Source organism: Drosophila albomicans, chromosome 2R (genome assembly GCF_009650485.2).
Source record: "Drosophila albomicans strain 15112-1751.03 chromosome 2R, ASM965048v2, whole genome shotgun sequence".
Lineage (NCBI taxonomy): Eukaryota > Metazoa > Arthropoda > Insecta > Diptera > Drosophilidae > Drosophila > Drosophila albomicans.
Genome location: NC_047631.2, coordinates 28,117,267 through 28,144,716, shown reverse-complemented (window position 1 = coordinate 28,144,716; position 27,450 = coordinate 28,117,267). Strand labels below are relative to the sequence as shown.

The window sequence follows — 27,450 nt, the reverse complement described above, 5'->3', positions numbered from 1 at the left end:
TTATTATTGCAGCTCTCTCGTATAACAAATGGAGCATTTCTTTTGTTGTTTATATTTCAGTAATTGTTGATTATACATTTTTTACATACGCAATACACAAGTATGACTACTAGAAGTACTATATATATATATATAGTATATACCTATTAAGTTTGTACGATATGTTTGTCTAGGGAATTTGTTTGTGGAACCAAAAAGAGAAAAAAAGAATGTAAGTAATTGGAAATATAGTTGTAGTAAGTATATAAGTATAATATTGTATGCTGTTAGGGACGGTTTCTAGGTTCGTAAAGCGAATATGCACTAGTTGAAAACTAGTTGGGGAAAAGGAATTATAAACTTTTCGCTCAAGTACAAGAATATATTGTAGTTGTGTTGTGTATATAGTACTCATCCATATATGCGTATGAGTAATATTCGCTATAAACTAAATTGTTGATAAAAGTTACGCCTCAGTAGGGCTCGTTATCATCGCCAACTTTGCGGGAAGAGACGCCGCACTTGGAGCGCAGAATGGCTGCCAATCTTTGTGTCAGCGGCTCTGTGGGTGACTCTGAATCGCTGCAGGAAGCGGAGATCACTTTGTTGCCTAAGAAGCAGACGAAGTGATTAATTAAATAGCAGTTCATTCATTCATTACTTCTCTGACTTACCATTACTGATGTCCAGGTCTGTTGCACTTGCATCCTTGTTGCCAAATTGCAAATTCACTGGCACAATGTCGTCCTCCTCCTCCAGCAGCAGACTGGAATACGAGTGCGTTGTATTGTCGCTCCGCCCACCGCCGCCGCCACTCGATGAGTTGCGTGATGAGCCGGAATCATTGTGGGAGTGTGAGTGGGAATGTGATGCATGAGCTGCCAGGCCATCTTGGACTGCAGCGACATCTTGTTGCTCGTCTATGGGCAGCTCGTAATCATCGCCACTGCTGCTCTCCTCCTCCTCCACGTCGACCACATCGATGTCATCGTCATCCTCAATGTCCACGTCATCGTCCTCATCAACATCAACATCATCGTCATCATCATCATTGTCGTCGTCATCCTCCTCATCGTCGTCATTAGCTTCATCATCGTTGTCCTCATCGGAGCAATTGTTGCGACTGCTGCTGTGGCTGCTAACGCTATCCTCGCAGGGTTGCTCCAGATCCAAAGCCAGCTCAGGTGATGATGATTTATTGTAGTTCTCGTCGCTGTCACTTGATGCGGCCACTGTGTGTGTGAACGTTGCGATTAATTAACAAAGTCACAACGGGCATAAATAAATGTGTCCGCACTTACCGCGCAGCTTGTCCAAGATGAGGGGATAGAACTCTTTGGCCGTGCCATTGTTCGGCTCGTATTGCAAAACTGCATATTTATAGATAGAAAGTTATTAGTTATAGCCTGACAATAGTTGTATATATATGTTCTGTTCACTCACTCAATTTGCAGTATTTCAAAGCCTTCTTGTAGTCCTTGAGCATGACGGCCGACAGAAACTGCAATACACAGATAATATTGTAATGAAAATGCGTCAAAAGATCCATTTCAACAATGGCAAAAAGTTGCCTGCGACTTAAAGTTAAAATGCGCTCGAAAAAACAATTTATTAGCAATCAATAAGTTTCCGGATTGCACACAAAAAAGCACTTTTCGTAAATGCTCTTGAAAGGATTTTAAATGAAATTTATTCCAACTTTGTTGCATTTGGCATTTGCAAAGTTGCAGCAGGCTCACTCACCTCGGCGAGAAATTCTGTCGGCGCTGATATGCTCTCATCGGCATCTGTGTACTCGGACAGGCTCTGACTGAGATCCTCGCTGGAGGCGGATGTGGGTAACGTGGCGGCTGCTGCAGCAGCTGCAACGGCTGCGGCGCCATTCATAATGTTTATATTATTCGCTGTTGATGTGCTGGTTGTTGTTGTTGTTAGTGCTGTTGTGGCAGCTGCATTATCCGTGTGGCAACTGCCTGTGGCATAGACGCCATTCCCATTTGATTTGTCCATGTTCAGCAACTGCATTGAATAACACATTTAATTAAATTGTTTTTAAAATAGAGTAACATTTATTCGAGCTTACATTCGACATATTTGAAGTTCTTGTGCAATTTCCTTTCTGGTTGTCTTTTCACATAAATTGAGCTTGCATTTTAAGCGGATTGTCTGCAAAGAAAATTACAAGATTTGATATTAAAGAGTGTTTGATGGCTATCACTAATTAGAGAACATTTCCGTTGACCTTATTGAGCGCAACACCAAAGTTCTATTAAAAGCTGCAAAGAAAATTGTAACAAAAGTTTTACCAAACGCGTCGAGAAATTCAAAATGCCAAATGCTAATTTCGAAGCCACAAGATAAATGCGACTTGCCATCTTATATGTATACATACATATATCTGGTTGTGAGTGTGTGTGTGTGTGTGTACGCATTCACTTTCGGCTCAAAGGGTCCGCAACGACCACAGACGAGGCCACACAGATATATATTGGGAAAGTCTGCGGCAAAAGCGAAATCATGAGCGTGTGAGTGGGGGCAAATTACCAACAAGTTGAGCACAGTAAACGCAGCAGAGCACGCGAACATAAGTCTACCCTGTGAGCTCGGTGATGGGAAAGGGTATATTTCTGAGATCTTTCATGAGAAAGTTCCATAACTAAATGACAAAGAAATCTAATTTACTGAGTAAAAGATAAATAAATGCAAGTTCCTTACTCATACTCACATTTAATAAAACATAATAACAATTTGCAGGGTAGTTTATAGTCTCGCTTGGCAGTTATTTGCTCGGTTACTGCATTCTGTCTTGTTATTTTCACTGGTAACTAGTGTGAAATGGAAATGCAACGAAATTGTTTACGTTTTTGGGATTTAATTGGCGCTCGACATGCGGCGTTTACATGAAGCGCCTGTGGGTATGCTACAAATATTTGTTTGTTACGTTTACCTCTGTGTGTGTGTATGTGTGTGAGTCAACTTTAGTCATTCCATTCAATAATTGAAAGTTGAGTATATAGTACTCATACTATATACTCGGTGTAGAGAGACTTTTGCCGGCCTTTTGCCGCACACTGTCAAGGACTTTTTTGCTCGACAGTCTTTGATTTACGTTATTGCACTAGGACGACTCGGTTATATTCTTGTTATATGCACATATATCTTTGCATTGATGGCACATTCGCCTTTGCGCTCTCTACCTGATTCATAACTCTTGTCGTAATATTCTCAACTGTCAACTTGGCTTTAGTGTCTTCTGCTGTTCTCTGCTCCCATTTTTTTTTTGGTTGTCTGGCCAAATTATACTTAATTACATGTCGTCCTGACGAACATATTGAATTCTAATTGCTTTCAGTCTGCTCGCGAGTCAGCTCGCTGCTCACTGTGTGTGTGTGTCAGTTACAGTCTCAGTAAACAGCACGTCAGTCACTCAATTGTCTACGATTTGTTTATTTGTCCGATGATCCTTTTCCCTTTCGCCGTTTTCTAGTTTGCTTTTTTTCCATCTATTTTTTATTTTTTGTTGTTTCTTTGGCATTTTCAAATGTCAGTCTTGTCTGGCCGTGACTGTCATGCAACCAAATGAACATGTACATATTTCTATGTCTGTGTGTGTTTGCTTGTGTGTCTCCAAAAGTTGTTTTTGCACTGTGGCAACTGCTGTGGGGCATTTTGAGTTTCGTGTTCACTTTGCTAAGCACTCAACACTTTTGCCAGACTTTTCTAACATGTTGCACGAAATATTCAATTTATTAAAGATATACACAGATTAAAAGCCCAACATTTCTTTATAGCAACTTAATGCTTTTTGCGTTCCGTTCGCAATATTATCTTTATAAGTGCTTAATGCTCTTTAGCTGAGCAAGTGAGTGTCGCTTAATATGCAATACCAGAGTGTGTGTGGTGCTTTAAGTGATATCCATTAAAAAGTTTTTGAGCTTTGCGAGAGTTCTTCAAGTTCTTTGGCTTGCATTTAAGTTGCAGCTGACAACTTTCCCGCACAAAGAAGTGCATATTGTGAAGAGTCTTTAAATCAGTCAAGTTGATTCGTGGGACTTTAACAGTTGCGTGTGGCAACTGTAAAATGATTTGCATAATTAATATGCCTGATAGCAAAAATGCTAGCTGTGGCCAGGACACTCAAATTGATTAATTATTGCACAACCCTTTTTTTTTTGGCTCTCTACTGCAACCAAATTTAAAGTCAGCGAGCCATGAAGTTGAATTTGTGTGTGTGTGTGTGTGTAAATCTGGGGGTCACATGTCGGTCACAGCAAAAATAAAATGGACAACGACAACAGCCGTGGAACCGTTGAAAACGTTTGTATAATTTATACAAAAAAACGGAGACTTAAACTACAGTCCGGCGTGACTATGAACAATCGTGTAGTTATTAAGTGTTAAATATGTTAAGTTAAATCTTCTATGTCATCAATATGAAGTTATTTTTAAATTAGCATACATATAATGGTGGTTATATACATAAATAACCTTTAATATGTAATATACGGATAATTGATAATATGTGTAAAAGTACAGTTTGATTAACTTAAATAATATTGCTTCTAATTTCGTTAGGATTGACGATTGCTGCTGCTTCTGTTTTACTTTTGACAACTGATCTATTACTGATAATACCGATAGCTTCGCGCCTATCGACTTGCTAATGCCATCCGATACCGAAAGGTATATAGCGACTAGCCTACACCTCTGTTACACACATTATACTGAATTGTATTGTGTTTATATAACAAACCTTTCACTCAATGCCATTGGACATATATGATGTTCATCAAAACGACTTTTAGAAATTATTATGGCAAGATATCTTGTTTGTGCTTTGCCAATAACCATTTGAAATGGGCTTTTTAGACGATGAGTATTGCTTACAATCGCATGGCTATAATGATTACCTTTCCTTGTAGTTGCAATAACTGCACTTGAGTCTGGGCCAAACGACAGTCATTTGGAAATGCACTCAGAAAACTATACTGTAGAAAAATGAACAAAAAAAAATGGGTATAATGCATAATTTAAATGTATAACTTTTATTATAATATGCATAAAAATATAAACATTACTAGATATTGTTTGTGTATATAAGTTTTATAAGAATTTGCTTTCATGCGTTGTTATTACCTATTTAAAGTTTATTTTTCATTATATTAACTTTACGTTCTCTCGGCTATCGACATCTCTCTCCCTCTCTCTCTCTCTCTCTCTCTCTCTCTCTCTGTCTTGATGTTAGCTATGCTCTTAATATTACTCTCTCATCTCTTTTAAGACTTTGTACCTTCCGAATAATTAATTGAGAGCGACCCAATCAGTCTTGATCGAAGTTTTTAACAAAACGGACGCTCGGAAAACGAAAAGACATTCCACAACGCGTGTTATTTATTTAATAATTTGTCTCTCACATTATTAAGAACTGGCGATATTTTTGTAAACATTTTTTTTTTGTATTTTTAATTTTCTATGACAACAATTTTTTGTATATTATTTAATTTTAGCTTAAGTTCGGCTTTGTAAAAATTTTGTATAAAGTGTGTGCGGAAAATTCTACATAGAATAAACTGAAATAATCTTTACAAAATATTTTCAAATAATTGAAAAAACTTGTTTGTTTCAAAGTTTTTTGTATACAAATGTCAAATTTCAAATGTTGATTTCGTTATTTTATTCAATTTTACATGCATGCTCCCAAAAATATGCGAGGTATACCCAAAAGTTCAGAATTCGTTTGTTAAGAGAAAAATAATCACACATGCTCTTATAGAAACTTTTATTAACTTTTTGTTTACCGAAATAATTCAGAACTAATTTATGTTCTTTAAAAAAATCTATTTTTAATTTCCTATTTTGATTTTTTTTGACCTAACTTTCGTTTACAACGATTTTGTTATGTCCCTAAACTTCTGATACTGCTTAATTTTAGATTAAGGTCGGCTTTGTTAACATCTTGAGTAAGCTTTTTATTGTTATTTGTTATTTTCAACAAATATAATTAAGTGAAGTATTTAGAAGTATGCAAAAATATAGAGCATTCTATAGTTGGGCATGTTTAATTGGAGACAGATAAGAAAAGTATAAAATTATATGACTCGCATGCGTAAAAAATTTTGTTTGTTGCTTCAGTCTCAATAAAGCGAATACTAAGTGAAGACCTCAGTTTCGGCAAATAATTGAAAATGTGTTTTCAAAGTTATATAATTTATTGTGTAGTTATATTCCAAATTGGAAATGTTGCTGCTAATGGTTTAAATATCGAAAGTAATTGGAGAGATGCTGGAAGCTTAGAGCTTCATTTAACAGAAGAGACTTGTGTATTTGACTATTGGGGTGGAATTCATTCCCAGAACCTGTTCAGTTTTGATGGTGTGGCTTCAATTAAAAATCTCAACGATTCTTGCCGACCGCAAATACAACAATTAGAAGCGAATGAATCAATTAGATTTCAATTTTTTAAAGAATGTGTTGCTCCACGTGTTGAGAAAATCACATTGATTACAGACGATGTGATTGATGAAAAAAGCCTAATTCAACCATCAAGTTTATACAACTTGAAATATTTAACTTGGGAATTGCAGAAAAAACAGCCCATAAATAAGTTATTAAGCAACTATAAACATCTTGAAAGCCTAACGTTAGAATTATCGTTCGGTACAATTGATGAATATAGTGAATGGGAAACTGTTCAACATGAACAACTCAAAGAGCTGCACATTCTTGTTCAGGCAGTACCTGATGATATTTTCATTAAAATGAATAAAGCATTTCTAAGTGGATTACAAAATCTGGAAGTGTTTGAGTTTAATGGAGGATTTAAAGATGAAAATGTTCATCTGAGTATAGATAAGCAAATGTTCCAAGGATTGCCTAAATTATCAAAGATTATTTTGATAAACGGAATAATCACCATTGAAAATGATCATTTTCAAAATTTGACAAATTTGAAATTTCTAAGCTTTACGACTACATTAGAATTTGGATATAAAATATTGAGGTATGTTCATAAAGTTGAATTTAATTAAATTGAATTTGATGATGATGAATGATTTCTATATTTTAGCTCAGAAACCTTACGAAATAATTTAGAGCATTTGGTAATTACTCCTCCATATTATTTCCAAACTGATGATGTGAAGCAATATTTAGCTACCTATAAAAAGCTTCAAATTATTGAGACGCTCAAAGATTATCATTATGGATTTTTCAATGACAATAATACAGCGTTTATATGCGTACAAAAAGAGAGAACTTGCAAATTCATTTCGGGCATAAATAATGTCACCTGTCCGGATTTTTGTGACTGCACTTTGGATCGTTTAGAAATGCGCTTTGATATTTCATGTAATCACTATTATGTTAAGATTCCCGTGTTGCCGATTCCAATTATTGGCAACACGATGCTTAAATTTAATAACAACAACATTACAATATTGCCAAACAACACTGTTGATGGCTACGCCGAAGCGCGGGAATTGCATTTGCTTAATAATCAACTCCAAAACTTAACTGTTGATCAATTGCCAACAAATTTGACATATTTAGACTTGCGCAACAATCGTCTAGAAAAACTTGATGAACAAGTTCTGGAATTTCTTTGGAATCGATCAAGCAGTTTAAGCATTAAGCTATCAGGCAATCCATGGATCTGCGACTGCAACGCCAAGAATCTTATAGAATTTGTTTTGAAGTATCCCAAGATCGAGGATCGAGATGGTATCGAGTGCAGTGATCCCGATATTGGACACATGTTAAGCATTGGATATGATATTTGCGATCCATATGCTAATTATGTCAAAGGAATTATCATAATTGGAGTAACTTTGTCATTAATCTTAATCTTAATACTCGTATTTTGCTATTACAAGCAAAACATCTTAATGTGGCTATATGAAAATGGATATTGTCTTTGGTGGATTTCCCGCTCGGAACCTGAAGAAAGTCTTCTTACGAAACACGATGCATTTCTAGCGTTTTGTCATGTGGATTTAAAATATGCTGAGGAATTCGTTGAGGCACTGGAGAACGGAGCCAAGAAATATAAAGTATGTTATTACAATCGTGATTGGTTGCCAGGTGAATCGATTCCCGAATGCATATTGAGCTCTATCGAAGAATCCAAGAGAACCATTATATTGTTGACGCAAGACTTTATCAACTCGTCGTGGGGTCGCTTTGAGTTTCGTTCTGCGATTAAAGCCAATTCGCTTCATAATAAGAAACGACTTATCGTGATATTATATCCGAATGTGGATATTAATAACCTAGACTCGGATTTGAAGTCTTATTTGAAGTACAACACTTATTTGAATCGAGATGATTCCCAATTTTGGAGAAAGCTAATGTTTGCGATGCCTCACAACCAAATGCTAAGGAATGTTTCAGAAGATGCCTTGTAGATTCAAAGGTTAGATTTTTTTTAAAAAATAAAAATATTGTTGAAAGAATTCATGTTTTAATATTTATATTTTCTTTTATTTCAGATCGAACTTATAAAAAAGTAAATTTGATTTATAAAAACTGCATTGCGAAATAAATAACTTTGAAATAAAAACTTTGGAAAAGGTTAGAAAATCACTTGTTGTGCCTCAGTTGTTGAACTATACAATTTAATTCTACAATAAATAAATAATTATATATGTACATGGATCCAAGCACTTGCTACGTAGTGGTTGATGTTGTAGTCGGTGTACAGTGGATCGCTTTCAAAAAATTCGTTGTGAAAAAATGTTTGATGCACATCATAAAAGAATTTGTACTAAAATTTTTTCTTCTGTATAATATAATTTTATAATTAATAAAAGAAACATATATTGAATTGATTTTTTTATCCGCTATCTGGTATATTGTTTACTCTATGGTATATTTTGAAATTCGATGAATTCTAGTATTTGTCATTATATTAATTTGGTATATTTTTATATTTTAATACCACGATGTTTTTCACGATTTTCAATTTGATTTGATGAACAATAAAACAAGCCACTGTCCGGAGCTGATATTTCGGCTGGGTTAGTCTAAATCACCACTGATATGTATTTTGTTGCTGTAAAATGTGGCTGTGTGTGTGTTATTTTAATCTCAATTAATAGTTTCACATATGAGCATATCAAAATATGCGCGGTACAGGTCGCTTTTAGTTTGAATTAAATTGTCATCAAGCAAAGACTCACTTTTCGACAAAGAGCATAGAATGTATATTAGAACTGTTGTTTCACAAAGCTTTTGTTATTTATTAATTTTCGTTGTACAAAGTGTACCGGTTAATTGGGGCTTCGAAAATGATTATGAAGATTATGGTATTTTTTTGAATAGAACAGTATCAAAAGTAAAAGTGCGTTTTAGAGAGCTTCAATTGATTGCTATGAAAAACCATTTCAATTTTGGATATTTTCGCGAAGGAAACACATATTTTTTTCAAGGACATTCAGTAATCAACAGTTCAGATCATATTTGCCAAGTGAAACGTAAAGAATTTGAAACAAAAGCATCCCATGAATTAAAGGAATTATTGGCCCGAGATGAGTTTATTGAAGAATGCATAATTCCTTACGTTGACACACTAAATTTGACTACATCAAAGCCTATTCCAGAAGATGCTGAAATTCACCCATCCTCTTTCCAAAACTTAAACCACTTATGGTGGAAAATGATGGATAAATGTCAATCGCCGAATGAACTGATAAGGAATTTTAAGAATCTGAAAAGTCTTTCTATTATTGCTCATTCGAATAACTATAATTCCCGCAGAGAATTACATACTATTGAGCATGAGCAACTTAAAGAGCTTCATTTGTATATGGCCGAAGTGCCTCCCATACAAATAAATGAAACTGAACTTAATTTAAATAAAACTTTTTTGAGCGGTATGAAAAATTTGGAAGTTTTTGAGCTTGATACCCAAAGTGACATATTCTCCGTTAATTTAAATATCGATAGAGATATGTTTCAAGAATTGAAGAATTTATCAAAAATATCTATGAAATATCCGATAACTTTTTTGGTAGCAGATCATTTTCGAAACTTAAAAAATTTGAATTTTCTGAGGCTATTCACTGTGCTATACAATAGATATGATTGGCTCAGGTTTGTTTACATTAAGTTTATCTTAAAAAACATAACTTATTTCCGATTCTTTTTCAGATCTGATGCTCTGCAAAATAATTTGGAATACTTAGATTTATATATTACCAAGTCCGCCAGTGTCAAATATGGAGTAGAGCAAGCACTGGCATCCTATAAAAAACTAAAAATCATTGAAATAAATGCGCAACGCGAAACATTATTTGACAGCAAAGTTTACAAGATTTCAGCCTTTGTATGCCCAGAGAAAAGGACAACCTGTCAGTTTATCTCTGACATACATAAAAGAACGTGTCTCACTTCGTGCACTTGCGCTTTGGATCGTCCGCAAATGAAATTTGATATTAATTGCAGCAGTTCAACTATATATAAAGACATTCCGGAATTGCCGATTCCAATAACTGGAAATACTTCTCTCAACTTTGAGTACTCAAATCTAACTAAATTGCCAACAAGAAAATTGTATGGATATTCTGAAGTTCGTGAATTGCATCTGAGTAATAATCAACTTTCTGATATAGAAATTGATCAGCTGCCTCTGAATTTGACATATTTAGACTTAAGCAACAACAATATCGAAGGTTTAAATGAACAAGTTTTGGAATATTTTTCGAATCGATTAAGCACTTTACACCTTAAGCTATCAGGCAATCCATGGATATGCAAATGTGAAGCTCAGAGTTTAATAAGATTTGTCATTAAATACGCCAAGATCGAGGATCGCGGCAGTATTAATTGTACTGATCCAAATATTGGTCTGATGATAAACTTCAGATTAGATCAATGCGAATTATTGTTTAATTACATTATTTTGATAATTATAATAATTGGAGCAAATACTGCAATGTTTATCATCCTATATTTCCACTGCAAAATTTTTTTTTTAATGTGGCTATATGAAAATGGATATTGTCTTCGATGGATTTCCCGCCCGGAACCTGAAGAAAGTCTTCTTATGAAACACGATGCATTTCTAGCATTTTGTCATGTGGATTTAAAATATGCTGAGGAATTCGTTGAGGCTCTGGAGAACGGAGCAAAGAAATATAAAGTGTGTTATTACAATCGTGATTGGTTGCTAGGTGAATCGATTCCCGAATGTATATTGACCTCGATTGAAGATTCCAAGAGAACCATTATATTGTTGACGCAAGACTTTATCAACTCGTCGTGGGGTCGCTTTGAATTTCGTTCTGCGATTAAAGCCACTTCGGAGGACAAACACAAGAGACTAATTGTAATATTGTATCCAGATGTAAATGTTGATGCACTAGACTCTGAATTGAGGTCTTACTTAAAGTACAACACTTATTTGAATCGAGATGATCCGCATTTTTGGAGGAAGCTAATGTTTGCTATGCCTCATAATCATACGGAAAGGAAAGCATTGACAGATTCAGAGACTTGATAAGGTTGGTGTTATTAAACGCAAATCTGCATAACTACAATTTGTGTTGTTTAATTAACCATTTCTTTTCTTTTCTTTACAGAGCATATTCTTGAATCAGAATCATAAATAAATGTGTGTGTAAATTTCTATTTAACATATTTTTATTTAATTTTTTCAGTAAATGAATTTCACTTATAGGTTCAATGATCTCTTGTCAATACTTTTTCAAGAAGCAAACCTTCTAATCCTTCTTCGTTTACATTAATCAATGAATGAATGCTTTAAAAAATGTTTGTTGTATGAGCAATAATCGATATAAGTAGCAATATTTAAACCACAGATGCGGGTGCGGTTCAGTTATTCAATGAAGTGGAAAATGCGCAATTATAAAAAGGTATGTTGAGGCAAAATTCATTGGGACCGGATTATGCGGCGTATGCGCACTATTGCTTGTTATGCTTAGCGCTTCCGATCTAGACAGGCAACTCGTATATTACAAAAGAAGTCGAAAAGGAAAAAAAATCGCACACATTGTTGGCGCATTTTGCATTGTCAATAAAGGCTTTGTTTGTGCCTCACAATCCTTTACGAATAAAAATGTGCGCAGCAGTTGAATGCCACAGACAAAAACATATATTGCATATAATAAAAGTAATATGTATGTATGTATGTAAGTGTTTGTATGTCAAAAGTATTTGTGTCGCTGCTTATGGCAGAGGGTTTTGCTCAAGTGGTAATTAAAATTATGGTGACTAGTGTGTGTACTATATATGTCTGCACTATATGTATATGTAGTTGCTTCTTGACTAAAAGAGACTTTTGCCCCCATGACATAGAAAGAAAACCGTAAAACTGTGGCAGATGCATCTCTTGACGCTCTGAGTTTGTCTTTGTGCCTGCATACAATTTGTACAATAAATACAATATGCAATTAAGCTCACACTACGAGCGGCAAGTGTGCGTGTGTTGTTGTTGTTGTTTTTGTGCTTGCCACGACTTGAAATAGTTACAAGTATCCCGAGCTAGTGTAAAAGAAATAAAAACAAACAAAGCTATTCAAAAAATGTGCTCTTTGAAATGAATGTTACCTTTAGTTAGTGAATACGCTATCAATTGCTCAAAGATCAAGGACATACTTTATTATGACAACACGGATATGCGAATGTAATATAGTAAATGAGTAATTTAAGTATGGTTGCTTTCATGCGTTGTTATTACCTAAATTATTGACTATTTAAACTTTAAATTTTAAAGTCTCTCTCTCTCTTGATGTTAGGTATGCTCTTAATATTACTATCTCATCTCTTTTGAGACTTTGTACCTTCCGAATGATTAATTGAGAGCGACCCAATCAGTCTTGATCGAAGTGTTTTACTAAACAGACGCTCGGAAAACGAAAAGACATTCCACAACGCGAGTTATTTATTTAATAATATGTCTCCCACATTATTAAGAACTGATGATATTTTTGTAAACATTTTTTTTTATTTTTTAATTTTTTATGACAACAATTTTTTGTATATTATTTAATTTTAGCTTAAGCTCGGCTTTTTACAAATATTGAATAAAGTGAGTCCGGAAAATTCTAATGTGAGTTGTAACCTTATCGAATCAAGATCTACATAGAATAAACTGAAATAATATTTACAAAATAGTTCACATAATTGAAAAAACTTGTTTGTTTCAAAGTTTTTTGTATAAAAATGTAAAATGTCAAATGTTCTTTTCATTATTTTAATCAATTTCTGTCAATTAATAACGTTACATGCATGTTCCCAAAAATATGCGAGGTATACGCAAAAGTTCAGACTACATTTGTTAAGAGAAAAAGAATCACAAATGCTCTTATAGAAACTTTTATTAACTTTTTGTTTATCGAAATGATTCAGAACTAATTTATGTTCTTAAAAAAAATCTATTTTTCATTTCCTATTTGTATTTTTTATGAACTTTTGATAATGCTTCATTTTAGCTTCGTTCGGCTTTGTTGACATCTTGAGTAAGTTTGTTATTGTTATTTGTTATTTTCAACAAATATAATCAACTGAAGTATTTAGAAGTATGCAAAAATAAAGGGCATTTTATAGTTGGGTATGATTGATTTAAGTCAGATAAGAAAAGTATAAAATTATAGGAATCGCATGTGTACAAAATTTTATTTATTTTTTCAGTCTCAATAAAGCGATTACTAAGTGAAGACCTTAGTTTCGGCAAATAATTGAAAATGTGTATTCAAAGTAATACAATTTATTGTGTATTCATATTCCTAATTGGATATGTGGCTGTTATTTGTTTAAATGTCGAAAACAAGTGGTTAAAGGATGGATTGTTAAGCCTTGATTTAACAGAAGAGACTTGTGAATTTGTCTATTATTGTGGACTGTATTCCCAAAACTATTTCAGTTTTGATGGTGTGGCTTCAATTAAAAATCTCAACGATTCTTGCCGACCGCAAAGACAACAATTAAAAGCGAATGAATCGAGTAGATTTCAATTTTTTAAAGAATGTGTTGCTCCACGTGTTGAGAAAATCACATTATTTTCACGCACTGTGCTTCATGAAAAATGCCAAATTAGGCCATCAAGCTTATACAACTTAAAACATTTAACATGGATAATGGATAAACAGCCCTTGAATAAGTTATTAAGCAACTATAAACATCTCGAAAGCCTAACGTTAGCAATATATTTCAATACAGATGATAAACATATTAAATTGGACGCTGTTCAAAATGAACAACTCAAAGAGCTGCATATTTTTGTCCGGCTAGTACCTGGTGATATTTTCATTAAAATGAATAATGCATTTCTAAGTAAATTACGAAATTTGGAAGTATTTGAGTTTAATGGAGGATCTAAAGATAAAAATGTTCATCTGTATATAGATAAGCAAATGTTCCAAGGATTGCCTAAATTATCAAAGATTATTTTGATAAACGGAATAATCACCATTGAAAATGATCATTTTCAAAATTTGACAAATTTGAAATTTCTAAGCTTTACGAATACATCTGAAATTGGATATAAAATTTTAAGGTACGTCCATGAAGATCCATTTAATTAAATTTTTTTTTATTTAATGTGAACATTTCTATATTTTAGCTCAGAAACCTTACGAAATAATTTGGAGCATTTGGTAATTACTCCTCCATATAATTTCCAAAAATATGTTGATGTGAAGCAATATTTAGCTACCTATAAAAAACTTCAAATAATTGAGACGCTCAAGGATTATCAAGACGGATTTTTCAATGACAATATAACAGCGTTTATATGCGTACAAAAAAAGAGAACTTGCAAATTCATTTCGGGCATAAATAATGTCACCTGTCCGCATTTTTGTGACTGCACTTTGGATCGTTTAGAAATGCGCTTTGATATTTCATGTCATCACTATTATGTTAAGATTGCCGTATTGCCGATTCCAATTATTGGCAATACTACTCTCAAATTTAATAACAACAACATTACAATATTGCCAAACAACACTGTTGATGGCTACGCCGAAGCGCGGGAATTGCATTTGCTTAATAATCAACTCCAAAACTTAACTGTTGATCAATTGCCAACAAATTTGAAATATTTGGACTTGCGCAACAATCGTCTGGAAAAACTTGATGAACAAGTTCTGGAATTTCTTTGGAATCGGTCAAGCAGTTTAAGCATTAAGCTATCAGGCAATCCATGGATCTGCGACTGCAACGCCAAGAATCTTATAGAATTTGTTTTGAAGTATCCCAAGATCGAGGATCGAGATGGTATCGAGTGCAGTGATCCCGATATTGGACAAATGTTAAGCATCGGATATGATGTTTGCGATCCATATGCTAATTATGTCAAAGGAATTATCATAATTGGAGTAACTTTGCCATTAATCTTAATCTTAATACTCGTATTTTGCTATTACAAGCAAAACATCTTAATGTGGCTATATGAAAATGGATATTGTCTTCGGTGGATTTCCCGTCCGGAATCCGAAGAAAGCATTCCTATGAAACACGATGCATTTCTAGCGTTTTCTCATGTGGATTTAAAATATGCTGAGGAATTTGTTGAGGCTCTGGAGAACGGAGCGAAGAAATATAAAGTGTGTTATTACCATCGTGATTGGTTGCCAGGGGAATCGATTCCCAAATGTATATTGACCTCGATTGAAGAATCCAAGAGAACCATTATATTGTTGACGCAAGACTTTATCAACTCGTCGTGGGGTCGCTTTGAATTTCGTTCTGCGATTAAAGCCAATTCGCTCCATAATAAGAAACGACTTATCGTGATATTATATCCGAATGTGGATATTAATAACCTAGACTCGGATTTGAAGTCTTATTTGAAGTACAACATTTATTTAAATCAAGATGATTCCCAATTTTGGAGAAAGCTAATGTTTGCGATGCCTCACAACCAAATGCTAAGGAATGTTTCAGAAGATGCCTTGTAGATTCAAAGGTTAGAATTTATTAAAAAATAAAAATATTGTTGAAAGAATTCATGTTTTAATATTTATATTTTCTTTTATTTCAGATCAAACTTATAAAAAAGTAAATTTGATTTATAAAAACTGCATTGCGAAATAAATAACTTTGAAAAAGTGAGAAAATCACTTGTTGTGCCTCAGTTGCTGAACTACACAATTTAATTATAAAATAAATAAATAAATATATATGTACATGGATCCAAGCAATTGCTGCGTAGTGGTTGTTGTTGTAGTCGGTGCACAGTGGATCGCTGTCAAATAATTTGTTGTGTAAAAATGTTTGATGCACATCATGAATGAATTTGTACTAATTTATTTAATATAATTTGTTAAAGCCAACATATATTGAATTGATTTTGTATCCGCTATCTGGTATATTTTGTACTCTATAGTATATTTTGAATCTACCACTACATCTATATACCAAATATGGGTAATTTAGCTATGTTGTAGTATTTTAAATTATATTTATTTGGTATATTTTAATAATAATTCCACAATGTTTTTGATGATTTTCAATTTGATTTGATTAACAATAAAACAAGCCACTGTGCGGAGCTGATATTTCGGCGGGGTTAGTTAAAATATGATATGGATTTTGTTGCTGTAAAACGTGGTGTGTGTTATTTCAATCTCAATTAATAGTGTAACATTTGAGCATATCAAAATATGCGCAGTTCAGGTCGCTTTTAGTTTGAATTCAATTGTCGTCAAGCAAAGACTCACTCTTTGACAAAGAGCATAGAATGTATATTAGAACTGTTGTTTCACAAAGCGTTTGTTATTTATTAATTTTCGTTGTACGATGTCTACCGGTTAATTGTGGCTTAGAAGATGATTATAAAGACTATGGACTTTCTTTAAATAAAACAGTATCAAAAGTGAAAGTGCGTTTTAGAGAGCTTCAACTGATGGCTATGAAAAACCATTACAATTTTGAATATTTTCGCGAAGGAAACACATATTCTTTTGAAGGACATTCAGTAATCAACAGTTCAGATCATATTTGCCAAGTGAAACGTAAAGAATTTGAAATAAAAGCCTCCCATGAATTAAAAGAATTATTGGCCCGAGATGAGTTTATTGAAGAATGCATAATTCCTTATGTTGACACATTAAATTTGACTGCATCAAAGCGTATTCCAGAAGATGCTGAAATTCACCCATCCTCTTTCCAAAACTTAAACCACTTATGGTGGAATATGATGGATAAATGTCAATCGCCAAATGAACTGATAAGCAATTTTAAACATCTGAAAAGTCTTTATATTATTTCTCATTTGAATAACTATAATTCCTGCAGAGAATTACATACTATTGAGCATGAGCAACTTAAAGAGCTTCATTTATATATGGACGAAGTACCTCCCATACGAATAAAAGAAACTAAACTTAATTTAAATAAAACTTTTTTAAGTGGTATGAAAAATTTGGAAGTTTTTGAGCTTGATACCCAAAGTGAAACATTTGCGGTTTACTTAAATATCCATAAGGATATATTTCAAGGATTAACGAATTTATCAAAGATATCTATGCAATACCCGAAAACTTTTTTGGTAGCAGATCATTTTCGAAACTTAACAAATTTAAAATTTCTGAGGCTACCCGTCATCTTGTTTGCATATGATTGGCTAAGGTTTGTTTACATTAAGTTTATCCAAAAAAAAAAAAAAAACTTATTTCAGATAGTTTTTCAGATCTGATGCTCTGCAGAATAATTTGGAATACTTAAATTTATTTGTTAGCAAGTTTAACAGTGTAAAATATGGAGTAGAGCAATCACTGGCATTCTATAAAAAACTAAAAATCATTGATATAATTGCAGAACGCAAATTTGACAACAAAGCTTACAAGATTTCAGCCTTTATATGCACAGAGATAAGGAAACCCTGTCAATTTATGTCTGACATACATAAAAGAACGTGTCCCAATTCGTGCACTTGCACTTTGGATCGTCCGCAAATGAGATTTGATATTAATTGCAGCAGTTCAACTATATATAAAGACATTCCGGAATTGCCGATTCCAATAACTGGAAATACTTCTCTTAACTTTGAGTACTCAAATCTAACTAAATTGCCATCAAGAAAATTGTATGGATATTCTGAAGTTCGTGAATTGCATATGAGTAATAATCAACTTTCTGATATCGACATTGACCAGTTGCCTCTGAATTTGACATATTTAGACTTAAGCAACAATAATATCGAAGGTTTAAGTGAACAAGTTTTGGAATATTTTTGGAATCGATTAAGCACTTTACGCCTTAAGCTATCAGGCAATCCATGGATATGCAAATGTGAAGCTCAGAGTTTAATAAGATTTGTCACTAAATACGCCAAGATCGAGGATCGCGGCAGTATTAAGTGTACTGATCCGAATATTGGTCTGATGATAAACTTCAGATTAGATCAATGCGTATTATTGTTTGATTCCACTATTTTAATAATTATAATAATTGGAGCAATTACTGCAATGTTTATCATCTTATATTTCCTTTATTTCCGCTGCAAAATATTTCTTTTAATGTGGCTATATGAAAATGGATATTGTCTTCGATGGATTTCCCGCCCGGAACCTGGAGAAAATCTTCTTATGAAACACGATGCATTTCTAGCGTTTTGTCATGTGGATTTAAAATATGCTGAGGAATTCGTTGAGGCACTGGAGAACGGACCAAAGAAATATAATGTGTGTTATTACAATCGTGATTGGTTGCTAGGTGAATCGATTCCCGAATGTATATTGACCTCGATTGAAGATTCCAAGAGAACCATTATATTGATGACGCAAGACTTTATCAACTCGTCGTGGGGTCGCTTTGAGTTTCGTTCTGCGATTAAAGCCACTTCGGAAGACAAACACAAGAGACTAATTGTAATATTGTATCCAGATGTAAATGTTGATGCACTAGACTCTGAATTTAGGTCTTACTTAAAGTACAACACTTATTTGAATCGAGATGATCCGCATTTTTGGAGGAAGCTAAAGTTTGCTATGCCTTATAATCATATCAGGAATGAATTGACAGATTCAGAGACTTGATAAGGTTGGTGATATTAAACGTAAATCTGCATAACTACAATTTGTGTTGTTTAATTAATCTTTCTTTTCTTATCTTTACAGAGCATATTCCTAAATCAGAATCATAAATAAATGTGTGTGTAAATTTCTATTTAACATATTTTTATTTCATTTTTTCGGTAAATGAATTTCTCTGATAGGTTCAATGATCACTTGTCAATACTTTAAAAGCCTGTGCAGATAAGCAATCCTTCTAATCCTTCCTCGTTTGCATTAATCAATGAATGAATTCTTTAAAAAATGTTTGTTGTATGAGCAATAATCGATATAAGTAGCAATATATAAACCACAGACGCGGGTGCGGTTCTGTTATTCAATGAAGTGGAAAATGCGCAATTATAAAAAGGTATGTTGAGGCAAAATACATTGGGACCGGATTATGTGGCGTATGCGCAATATAGCTTGTTATGCTTAGCGCTTCCGATCTAGACAGGCAACTCGTATATTACAAAAGAAGTCGAAAAGGAAAAAAAATCGCACACATTGTTGGCGTATTTTGCATTGTCAATAAAGGCTTTGTTTGTGCCTCACAATCCTTTACGAATAAAAATGTGCGCAGCAGTTGAATGCCACAGACAAAAACATATATTGCATATAATAAAAGTAATATGTATGTATGAAAGTGTTTGTATGTCAAAAGTATTTGTGTCGTTGCTTATGGCAGAGGGTTTTGCTCAAGTGGTAATTAAAATTATGGTGACTAGTGTGTGTACTATATATGTCTGCACTATATATGTAGTTGCTTCTTGACTAAAAGAGACTTTTGCCCCCATGACATAGAAAGAAAACCGTAAAACTGTGGCACATGCATCTCTTGACGCTCTGAGTTTGTCTTTGTGCCTGCATACAATTTGTACAATAAATACAATATGCAATTAAGCTCACACTACGAGCGGCAAGAGTGCGTGTGTTGTTGTTGTTGTTTTTGTGCTTGCCACGACTTGAAATAGTTACAAGTATCCCGAGCTAGTGTAAAAGAAATGAAAACAAACAAAGCTATTCAAAAAATGTGCTCTTTGAAATAAATGTTACCTTTAGTTAGTGAATACGCTTTCAATTGCTCAAAGATCAAGGACATATTATGACAACACGGATGTGCCAATGTAGTATAGTATATGAGTAAATTAAGTAATATGAAAATTTAATGGAAATTCAGTTTCTCAAACTATAACGTTTTAAAGACATGGACATGCCAAAAATGTTTATTAAAGTTTATTGATAGTCCTTTAAAATTGTATTTTTTTCCTAAACGCTATCGTATAATTATTTTATGATATTGCAAATTGCTTAGAACCAAAAGTTTATGGTTGCTGTTAGCACAAAGTTGGCAGCTTATCGTATATCACATATGATGAAAACTCAAATTAAACTAAAAACATTTGCACAACATTTGAAAGGCTCTCGTTTACGCGAGGACCAAGTTAAAAGATGCTGGCCCCATCAACGTTTAGTGCATCATTAAAAATGCTTTACTCGGCAGAAACTTTGAAGTGGTCGCATTTTCACATGGCAACGTTTTTTTAATTTTAACTTTAGCCGCCTGGGACAACAGAACAAATTAATGGAAAGGCAAATAAATGTCGCCAGTTGTGGCTCTCAAAAAAAGTGGAAATTAATGCGGTTCGTTGCTTATGGATCCACAAAAACAAAAAACAAGTGGAAAAAATCTCACATAAATTTTATGAGTTTTGCTGACAACGTTGCCTTGCTTTGCCTTTTGCCTTGCATTACCTTCAATTATTTACGAGCGGTGGCTGTTCCTTGCGGTTCTCAGGTTCTCAGTTTCTCAGATTTGCAGTTCCTTGCAGTTCAGTTCAGTGCATTTATGCTGCACTCTTTTAAATTTCCCAAAGAGAATGTTGTTGTTGCACTTTCAATTTTCTTTATAGATTATTAACAATTTAAAGCATTGCTTTGTCTACTACGCAGTTGAGCTTGAAATTTAATGATTATGTTATTGTTTTCACACGAGAGTGCAGCAGCACTCAATGGGCAACCGAGGATGCGCCAAACAACAATTCTATTATCAAAAGTTTTTCTTTATTTTGCACTTGTAAGTTGTAACTAACTATTGGGTGAATTAAACACTTTTAATGGGATATTTAGAATTGGATTTTGTTATATTAAAGTATCTTTATATCGTTGTTTAAGGCGTAAATACAAATTGTGTACGTATTGCGGAATTTGTGGCGCACTTTTGTGTAGCAGTTGTGCTTAATTAACAGAGTCGACTGAACGAAATGTCCTTTTTATACACACTTGTTCGCTTTTGGCAGGCAGAGTGCAAAAAAAGCTTTCGTTGCTCTCCCCATCTGACGTTCTCTCTCTCGCACTCTCTCCTTTGCTCTCATCAGCAGTTTACGCTCAAGCGCTTGGAGAAGGGCTTTATTTTTGTTTTGACTGGCGGCATTGAAATAAAGCTTTGGCACAGGGTGGTTCAAGTTGACAAAAAGAAAACACAAAATATTGAAAGTTGAAAATAAATGCAAACTTATTTGTACATTTAAATTATTTTTTGTATAATATATTGTTATTATATTTTTATACTTTATCATATAAATTTGTATTTATTTTATTATATTTTGCTTGAACTACGCTGTGCTAAAGCTCAACCTGCAACATGCATAAAATGTTGCCTACTTAGCAGCGCAACTCTTTCTCTCTCGCTCAATTTCTGACCACCTCTCACACACACACGCATTTCCACTATGCGGCTCGTTAGAACTTTCATATACGAGTTCAGCTTTGAAACCACATTTACTATCGAGCCGAGTGACTCCCCATCATCAGCTGTACTATAGCCAGAGCCAGAGCCGGATATTGTGGGCGAAATTGTATGCTCTGGCTGCCCTCCCCTGCTACCATTTAGTGAACATGTAACGCAAATGGAAAATGGCGGCTTAACTCACAACCTACTCAGCTGGGAGAAATACTATGCCGTTCGTATACGCAATAATTGCGACCTCCAAAGCCAGACGAAGCAAGTTTTGTGAATGTGAATTAAAAATTACTGGCTTAATGGTTGCTGGCAAGCAAAGGTCTTGTGTTTTTCTTCGCTATGTTGGTAAAATGCGCTCAATTAATTTTGTGTTGTTTATTACAGCAAACAGTGTAATTATAGTCAGGTGTTTGCAAATATATAGGTTAATGCTCTATTTATGTTGGTGCATTCAATATAGTTTTATGTTTTATGAAGTATAAGATAAATTTTAAATTTCCTATTTCCATTGCTTTAAATTTTAAAGGAAATCTTGAACGTCGCTCCTTTACAGCAAGTAAACTATTTCTGTTTTTTAGCTTCTATTTTGTTGATTTCCCTCGAATTTATGTTGGCACCTGTAATTCCATTTTGCGTGTAGTTGGCTTCCGCATGATTTCCTGTGTGGTTGCACAAGGAGTCGCAAGGATCTGCCACGTTCTATGTTCCGAGCGTGCTGTGCCAAAGTGCAATGAATGAAAATAGCTTTGCATTGTTTAAAGAATTACGTTTATTGCGTTAAACTTTGTGCGAACAAAAGTGTTTTTCATGCTTTAGCGTTGCATGCTAGGCTTACGAATAGGAGAAATATTGTATCATATGGTAGTAAAATAAAATATAGTATTATATGCGCGGGGAATACTTAGAGCTAGAATTACATAATCGCAATTCGTTGGTGCCGAGACCTTCTTGCAGCTTAAACACTAAGATATGTTTTGTTGTTTTGGTTGCTTGCAATCGTTGCCAAAAAAAATAATGTACAGATCGATAACGATAATGATAATTATACAGATAATACATAATATAAAAAAATGTGTTGTACAACTAAATGGAGTCGAGACATAGAGATACCATTAAAATAATGTATTACTTATGTTGTTCGAAGCACTCGTTTAACTAGTTTATACTCATTCCAGTAGATTTCGATATATATTTGTATATAGTACTCGTTATTCATACTTAAACCTATGCCTAGACAATACGTATGTGTGTGATATGAAAACTTAAACAGCTACGAGATGTGTACAATACAATGGAGCAGATTAACAGTTCATGTAGTTGGGCGACTCTGTGGCCTGCTCTTTGCCAACGGCTTCGGATGTTGTCGCAGTTGTATCTTGGCCCACATTTTGATAGACCTCAGCCTGGACTTCAATGCAACCCACTTGGGGGCAGGCAACCTGTTTGGGTTTAAAGGAGCTGCAGCCGTTGCTGGAATTACTCTTGGTCAGTTTGCCATAGATGATGTTGGGGCGTTCGTTCACCTTAATCGGTTGCAAGGTGACGCCATTCTGATAGTGTTGCTGAGTATCTTGCTCCTTTGTCTCCATGATGGTGTTTAGATAGCTGCTGCTCTGTGATGTGGACAACGGTTGGCTGCCATTTCCGTAGACGGGTATGTTCGAGGGAAACATCTGATAATGATCCGAGCCCGTCGGACTTGTGGGCGTGTGCAGGCGCGAGCAGCTCGACATGGGCGATGGGAAGACGATCTGATGGCGTTCATCACCTGGTGTTGAGACGGGCGTAAAAACTGGACGCGGCGGTGGCGGAACCAAATAGTTGTCCAACAGCGTGCCAGGATTTCCCAGGCGGCAGCCAAACTGTCGGCGATCCTCGTGATCGGAATGCGTGCCCGAATCACCGAGCGAAGCGCCGCTGCAATTGCTGCCAGTGCTGAGGCGACCCGACGACGAACTGGAGCTGGAAACGCTCTGCAGACTCAGCGAGCTAATGGGACGTGCCGATGACTTGAGACTACAACTTGTGGCAATGGAACTCTTGGTCTCATCCAGCAGACTATCGGCACAGCTTTGACTGTGCTGATGTTTCTCTGTGGCTGCCTTTTGTCGGGAGAATAGTTTCTTGATGCGCTCGAAGGGCGTGTCGCGTTTCATTTGCAGCTTGACAAGATCATTGATGCGCACATATTCGCGTCGCATTTGATCGATCTGCTCCTGCTTCTCGCGAAAGCTTTGCTGCACATCATTGCGATGCTTCCACTTCTCCACCAGCAACTCGACTTCACCCAACGACAACACATTGTTCTTGAAGTCATGCATAATCTCGGCGAGCTCATCGTCGGCATTGGCGCGTGTGCTGCTCGAGGCATCGCTGGCACTGCGCTTCAGTGTGCCATAAGCTGGTGTCACTTGGGGCAACCGCATGGTCGAGCGACTGGGACGCAGTGGCTCTTCCACTGGGCGATTGGAGGGCTGAAACAGATAGTTGCCATCGTCGGGCTGCTGCACTGGTATGTTGGAGGGTTGCATTACATAATCGTTGCCAGCTGCATTCGCTTCGAGCAGCTGTGAACACTCCTGGCTAAACTTATCGGTTGCCGCAGCACCGTCGACCACATCTTGGGATTTGTTTTGCTCCTTGGATTGATAGTATGGCGGTTCATTGATGCGCAATTCATTTGTTGTCTGCGCAGGTCCTGTTGTTGTTGGAGTTTCGAGGACTTTGCTGCTCTCGAGGTGCTTCTCGGTGGCACTGCACTGCAGATTCTCATCCTCGGTCTCCACGCTGATGTAGTTGAGATTCGATATGGCCATTGTCTCAGTCTTGGCACGCACCTCGGGCGTATTTTCACGCTCCGAACCGCTCGACATTTCCATGTACTCAGCGGCTGTGGGCAGCTGCTTTGGCGGCTTGGCTCGCGGCGATGCGGGCAACGCTCCAATCACGACTTGAGTTGGTGGAGGATTCTTGGCAGCCGCTGCTGTTGTTGCTGCTGCTGGTGGCTTTGTTTGAGCTCCTGGGCTGCTGGCTCCGCTGCTGGGATTCTCAATGCCCTTGAAGTAATGATAGACCATGGTGAGATTGTGAAACTCCGAGAAGCTAACAATATTCTGTGCCAACTTGTGGTGTCCCTCCTGCTCGGCCAGCTCGGCGGGTGTGCGTCCAGCGCAATTGCGCACGCCACAAGCTGTGTCGCCACCCGGACACTCCATCAGCTGCAGACACAACCGATTGAAGCCCCAACGTGCGGCGAAATGCAACAGTGTAGGATACTCTTCGGGACTGGACTCGAGGCGTGAGAAGAAGTGCGGTTGACGCTCGTAGGGACCGTTGAGCAGATGGAAATTGGGTGGCATGTTGCGTTGGAAGCACTGCAGCAAATGCTGATCGAGTGCATCACGCTCCAGCGGACCAACGCCCAGCGCATGACACATGAACTCAATGGGCGAATCCTCGATGCGCAACAGTTGCTCCAGTTCACGTAGACGACTCTCGCATTTGATGGGACGTGCTCCGAGGCTCTTGTTATTCTTCTCGATGCGTATTTCGATCATTGTGGAGATTTCCATGCAGGATTCGGGTATGGCAAACTGTATAGTATAGGGATTGCGACACTTGAAGTTCCTGATCTCAATCAGCTCACCCGACTTCTCCACGAGCAGTTTGAGGGCATCGTTGGGTTTGAGAGGTTCGGCCAGCATGGCCAACACTTTGTTCTGACCCTGTTTCACCTTCTTGGGCAGCACGGTGAAACCCTCCGAGCAGCTGGATAAGCTGCGTGAAATGCTGTTGTTGTTGCTGCTATTGCTGTTGTCCTGACACGGAGGCCGTTGGCACAACGCACGTCCCAAGATATCGGTGGCAATGCCGAGTATGTTGCTGATCTGCGCCTGATCATTGTCACGCACCACACAACGACGCCACTTGTAGTAGCTGGGCAGCGCTGTCTTGTGCATCTCCTTGACCTTATCCTCGCCCACATCCAGCAGTATGGCCAGCACCTTCTCCACGCGTATGATCGACGACAGTTGGGCCATCAGAAAGCTGTGTGGTAGTGCCAGTAAGGCGGGACACAATATGAAAATCTGTAATGCTGTATTCTGATATTTCTGGGCGATCTCCTCGCTGAAGGGGCCATCATCAATTTTAATGTGCAGAAAACTAAAATGAAGAGAAAAAAAAAGAAATTGTTAGACTCTTTGACTTTGCCAACTTCTTAAAAGTTACTAAAAAGTTGTTACCAATTTAAAAAAAGTAACTTCACAACTGACCATGACGGGACTCGAACCCGCAATCTCCGGATCCGAAGTCCGACGCCCTATCCATTAGGCTACACGGCCTGCTTGATTACCATAAATTTAGTAACTCTCTAGATAAAATCTATGTTTACATATTACACAAAACTGATCCTTGGAACATGAGAATGGAACATTAAGTTAGGAGAAATACTAAACCCGAGCTTTTTCTTTATATTTTAGTTAATGTTTTAAGTGTTTTATATGTAAAATATATTTATATGCTATTAAAAACTATAATGTGTAATTTCTATAACTTCAAAGAAAGTTAAATTAACTTCTTTTAATCAACTAAATTGCTCAGAAAAATAAAAAGCAAAATGAAATGCCATCCATGACGGGACTCGAACGCGCAATCCCCGGATTAGAAATCCGATGCCTTATCCATTAGGCTACACGGACTATACCGTTATTGCGAATTTGGTAACTGGAGAGCTCAACATTTTTGTTTACAACTTGTGCAAAATGGATCCTTTAAACATGGGAATAGAGCACTAACTGGATAAAAAGATAAAAGCAGAGACTTTGCTCCCTTTTTTTTAATAGTTATACAAGAAAAATATATATACTGCATATTACAAAATTTAAAGCGTAAATTGAAGTTTCTAACCAAGTTAATAACCCCTTTAGCCATTTGACAACTTTTTTAAGTTGGTAAAAAAAAAGAAAAAGTAATTTTCACAACTGACCATGACGGGACTCGAACCCGCAATCTCCGGATCCGAAGTCCGACGCCCTATCCATTAGGCTACACGGCCGTTGAACTTTCGCCAAAATTAATGTTCATATAAAATATGACTTTCTATTGCAAAATAAAAAATGGATGCTGTGCTTAATCTGTAATTATCATCACTCATTTCTAGGCTTAATAATAATCTTTTCTTGAATTTGTAAAAACTTTATAGAATATTATTTTAAATTACAATATTTTTGCAACAGACTATTTTGAATTGTGAAATTTTAAGAATCAGTGTTCTTATTATTATTATATTTAATATAAAATTGGTAATAAGTTTTCACAATGGTATTTAATTTTATAACACAATTAACTTTGTTTTGAGATTTGAATAAAATTTTCAAGAATGCCGAAAAATTTCATTAATTTTTTTTATTATTGAAATTTTAAGAGAAAGTTGTATGTTACTTACTTGAATGGTTTGCGTCCGCGCTGCTTGGTGATCTTGTCGAAATGGTTCTTCAGGAAAGTGGCGCGCAGATAGGCGCGTTCACTGTGCTTGGCAGTGACGATCAGAATGTCGTCCATGTTGTAACCCGGCTGACCGAAGCCGTAGCCGGTTGCTGGTGTTCCGTTTGTGTTGTTCACGTTGCCGCAGTTGTCTGCAAAATGAAATCAAAAGACGCAGACGATTGTCATTGATGAGCAAAATTGTTCGGGCATGGGAATGTTACAACTGAT

At 35.9% G+C, this 27,450-nt stretch overlaps 4 protein-coding genes and 2 non-coding genes across 11 annotated transcripts in view; 2 read left to right on the top strand and 4 right to left on the bottom strand.

The window, feature by feature from the left end:
- On the bottom strand, positions 1 to 21,295 carry LOC117574965 (germ cell nuclear acidic protein). Of its 2 annotated transcripts, XM_034259029.2 has the most exons (8): positions 20,748 to 21,295; positions 4,890 to 4,967; positions 2,063 to 2,145; positions 1,723 to 1,998; positions 1,423 to 1,480; positions 1,281 to 1,349; positions 654 to 1,211; positions 1 to 589 (listed from the first exon to the last, which is right to left on the bottom strand). In XM_034259029.2, the coding sequence occupies exons 3-8, from the start codon at positions 2,069 to 2,071 to the stop codon at positions 453 to 455; spliced, it is 1,107 nt and encodes a 368-aa protein (XP_034114920.1). In that variant the 5' UTR covers positions 2,072 to 2,145; positions 4,890 to 4,967; positions 20,748 to 21,295; the 3' UTR covers positions 1 to 452. The 2 variants fall into 2 exon arrangements, with proteins under 2 accessions (XP_034114920.1, XP_034114919.1); XM_034259028.2 differs by lacking the exon at positions 4,890 to 4,967.
- LOC127565939 (protein toll-like) lies at positions 7,292 to 8,381 on the top strand. The gene is made up of 2 exons (XM_052006896.1): positions 7,292 to 7,799; positions 7,851 to 8,381. The coding sequence occupies exons 1-2, from the start codon at positions 7,308 to 7,310 to the stop codon at positions 8,379 to 8,381; spliced, it is 1,023 nt and encodes a 340-aa protein (XP_051862856.1). The 5' UTR covers positions 7,292 to 7,307.
- Positions 18,408 to 19,097, top strand: LOC117574421 (protein toll-like). The gene is made up of 2 exons (XM_052006895.1): positions 18,408 to 18,981; positions 19,059 to 19,097. The coding sequence occupies exon 1, from the start codon at positions 18,408 to 18,410 to the stop codon at positions 18,975 to 18,977; it is 570 nt and encodes a 189-aa protein (XP_051862855.1). The 3' UTR covers positions 18,978 to 18,981; positions 19,059 to 19,097.
- Positions 21,296 to 22,486: 1,191 nt separating the features above from the next.
- Positions 22,487 to 27,450, bottom strand: part of LOC117574744 (phosphoinositide 3-kinase adapter protein 1) — a 37,687-nt gene continuing 32,723 nt past the window's right edge. For all 5 annotated transcript variants that reach the window (XM_052006695.1, XM_052006694.1, XM_052006697.1 and 2 more), the window contains 2 exons: positions 27,182 to 27,371; positions 22,487 to 25,899 (listed from right to left, as the gene is read on the bottom strand). In XM_052006695.1, the coding sequence (XP_051862655.1) occupies positions 23,037 to 25,899; positions 27,182 to 27,371 (3,053 nt within the window). In that variant the 3' untranslated portion in view covers positions 22,487 to 23,036. The remainder of the gene's footprint in view (positions 25,900 to 27,181; positions 27,372 to 27,450) is intronic.
- Positions 26,006 to 26,078, bottom strand: Trnar-ucg (transfer RNA arginine (anticodon UCG)). The gene has a single exon. It is a non-coding gene; the product is annotated as a tRNA-Arg (tRNA).
- Trnar-ucg (transfer RNA arginine (anticodon UCG)) lies at positions 26,719 to 26,791 on the bottom strand. The gene has a single exon. It is a non-coding gene; the product is annotated as a tRNA-Arg (tRNA).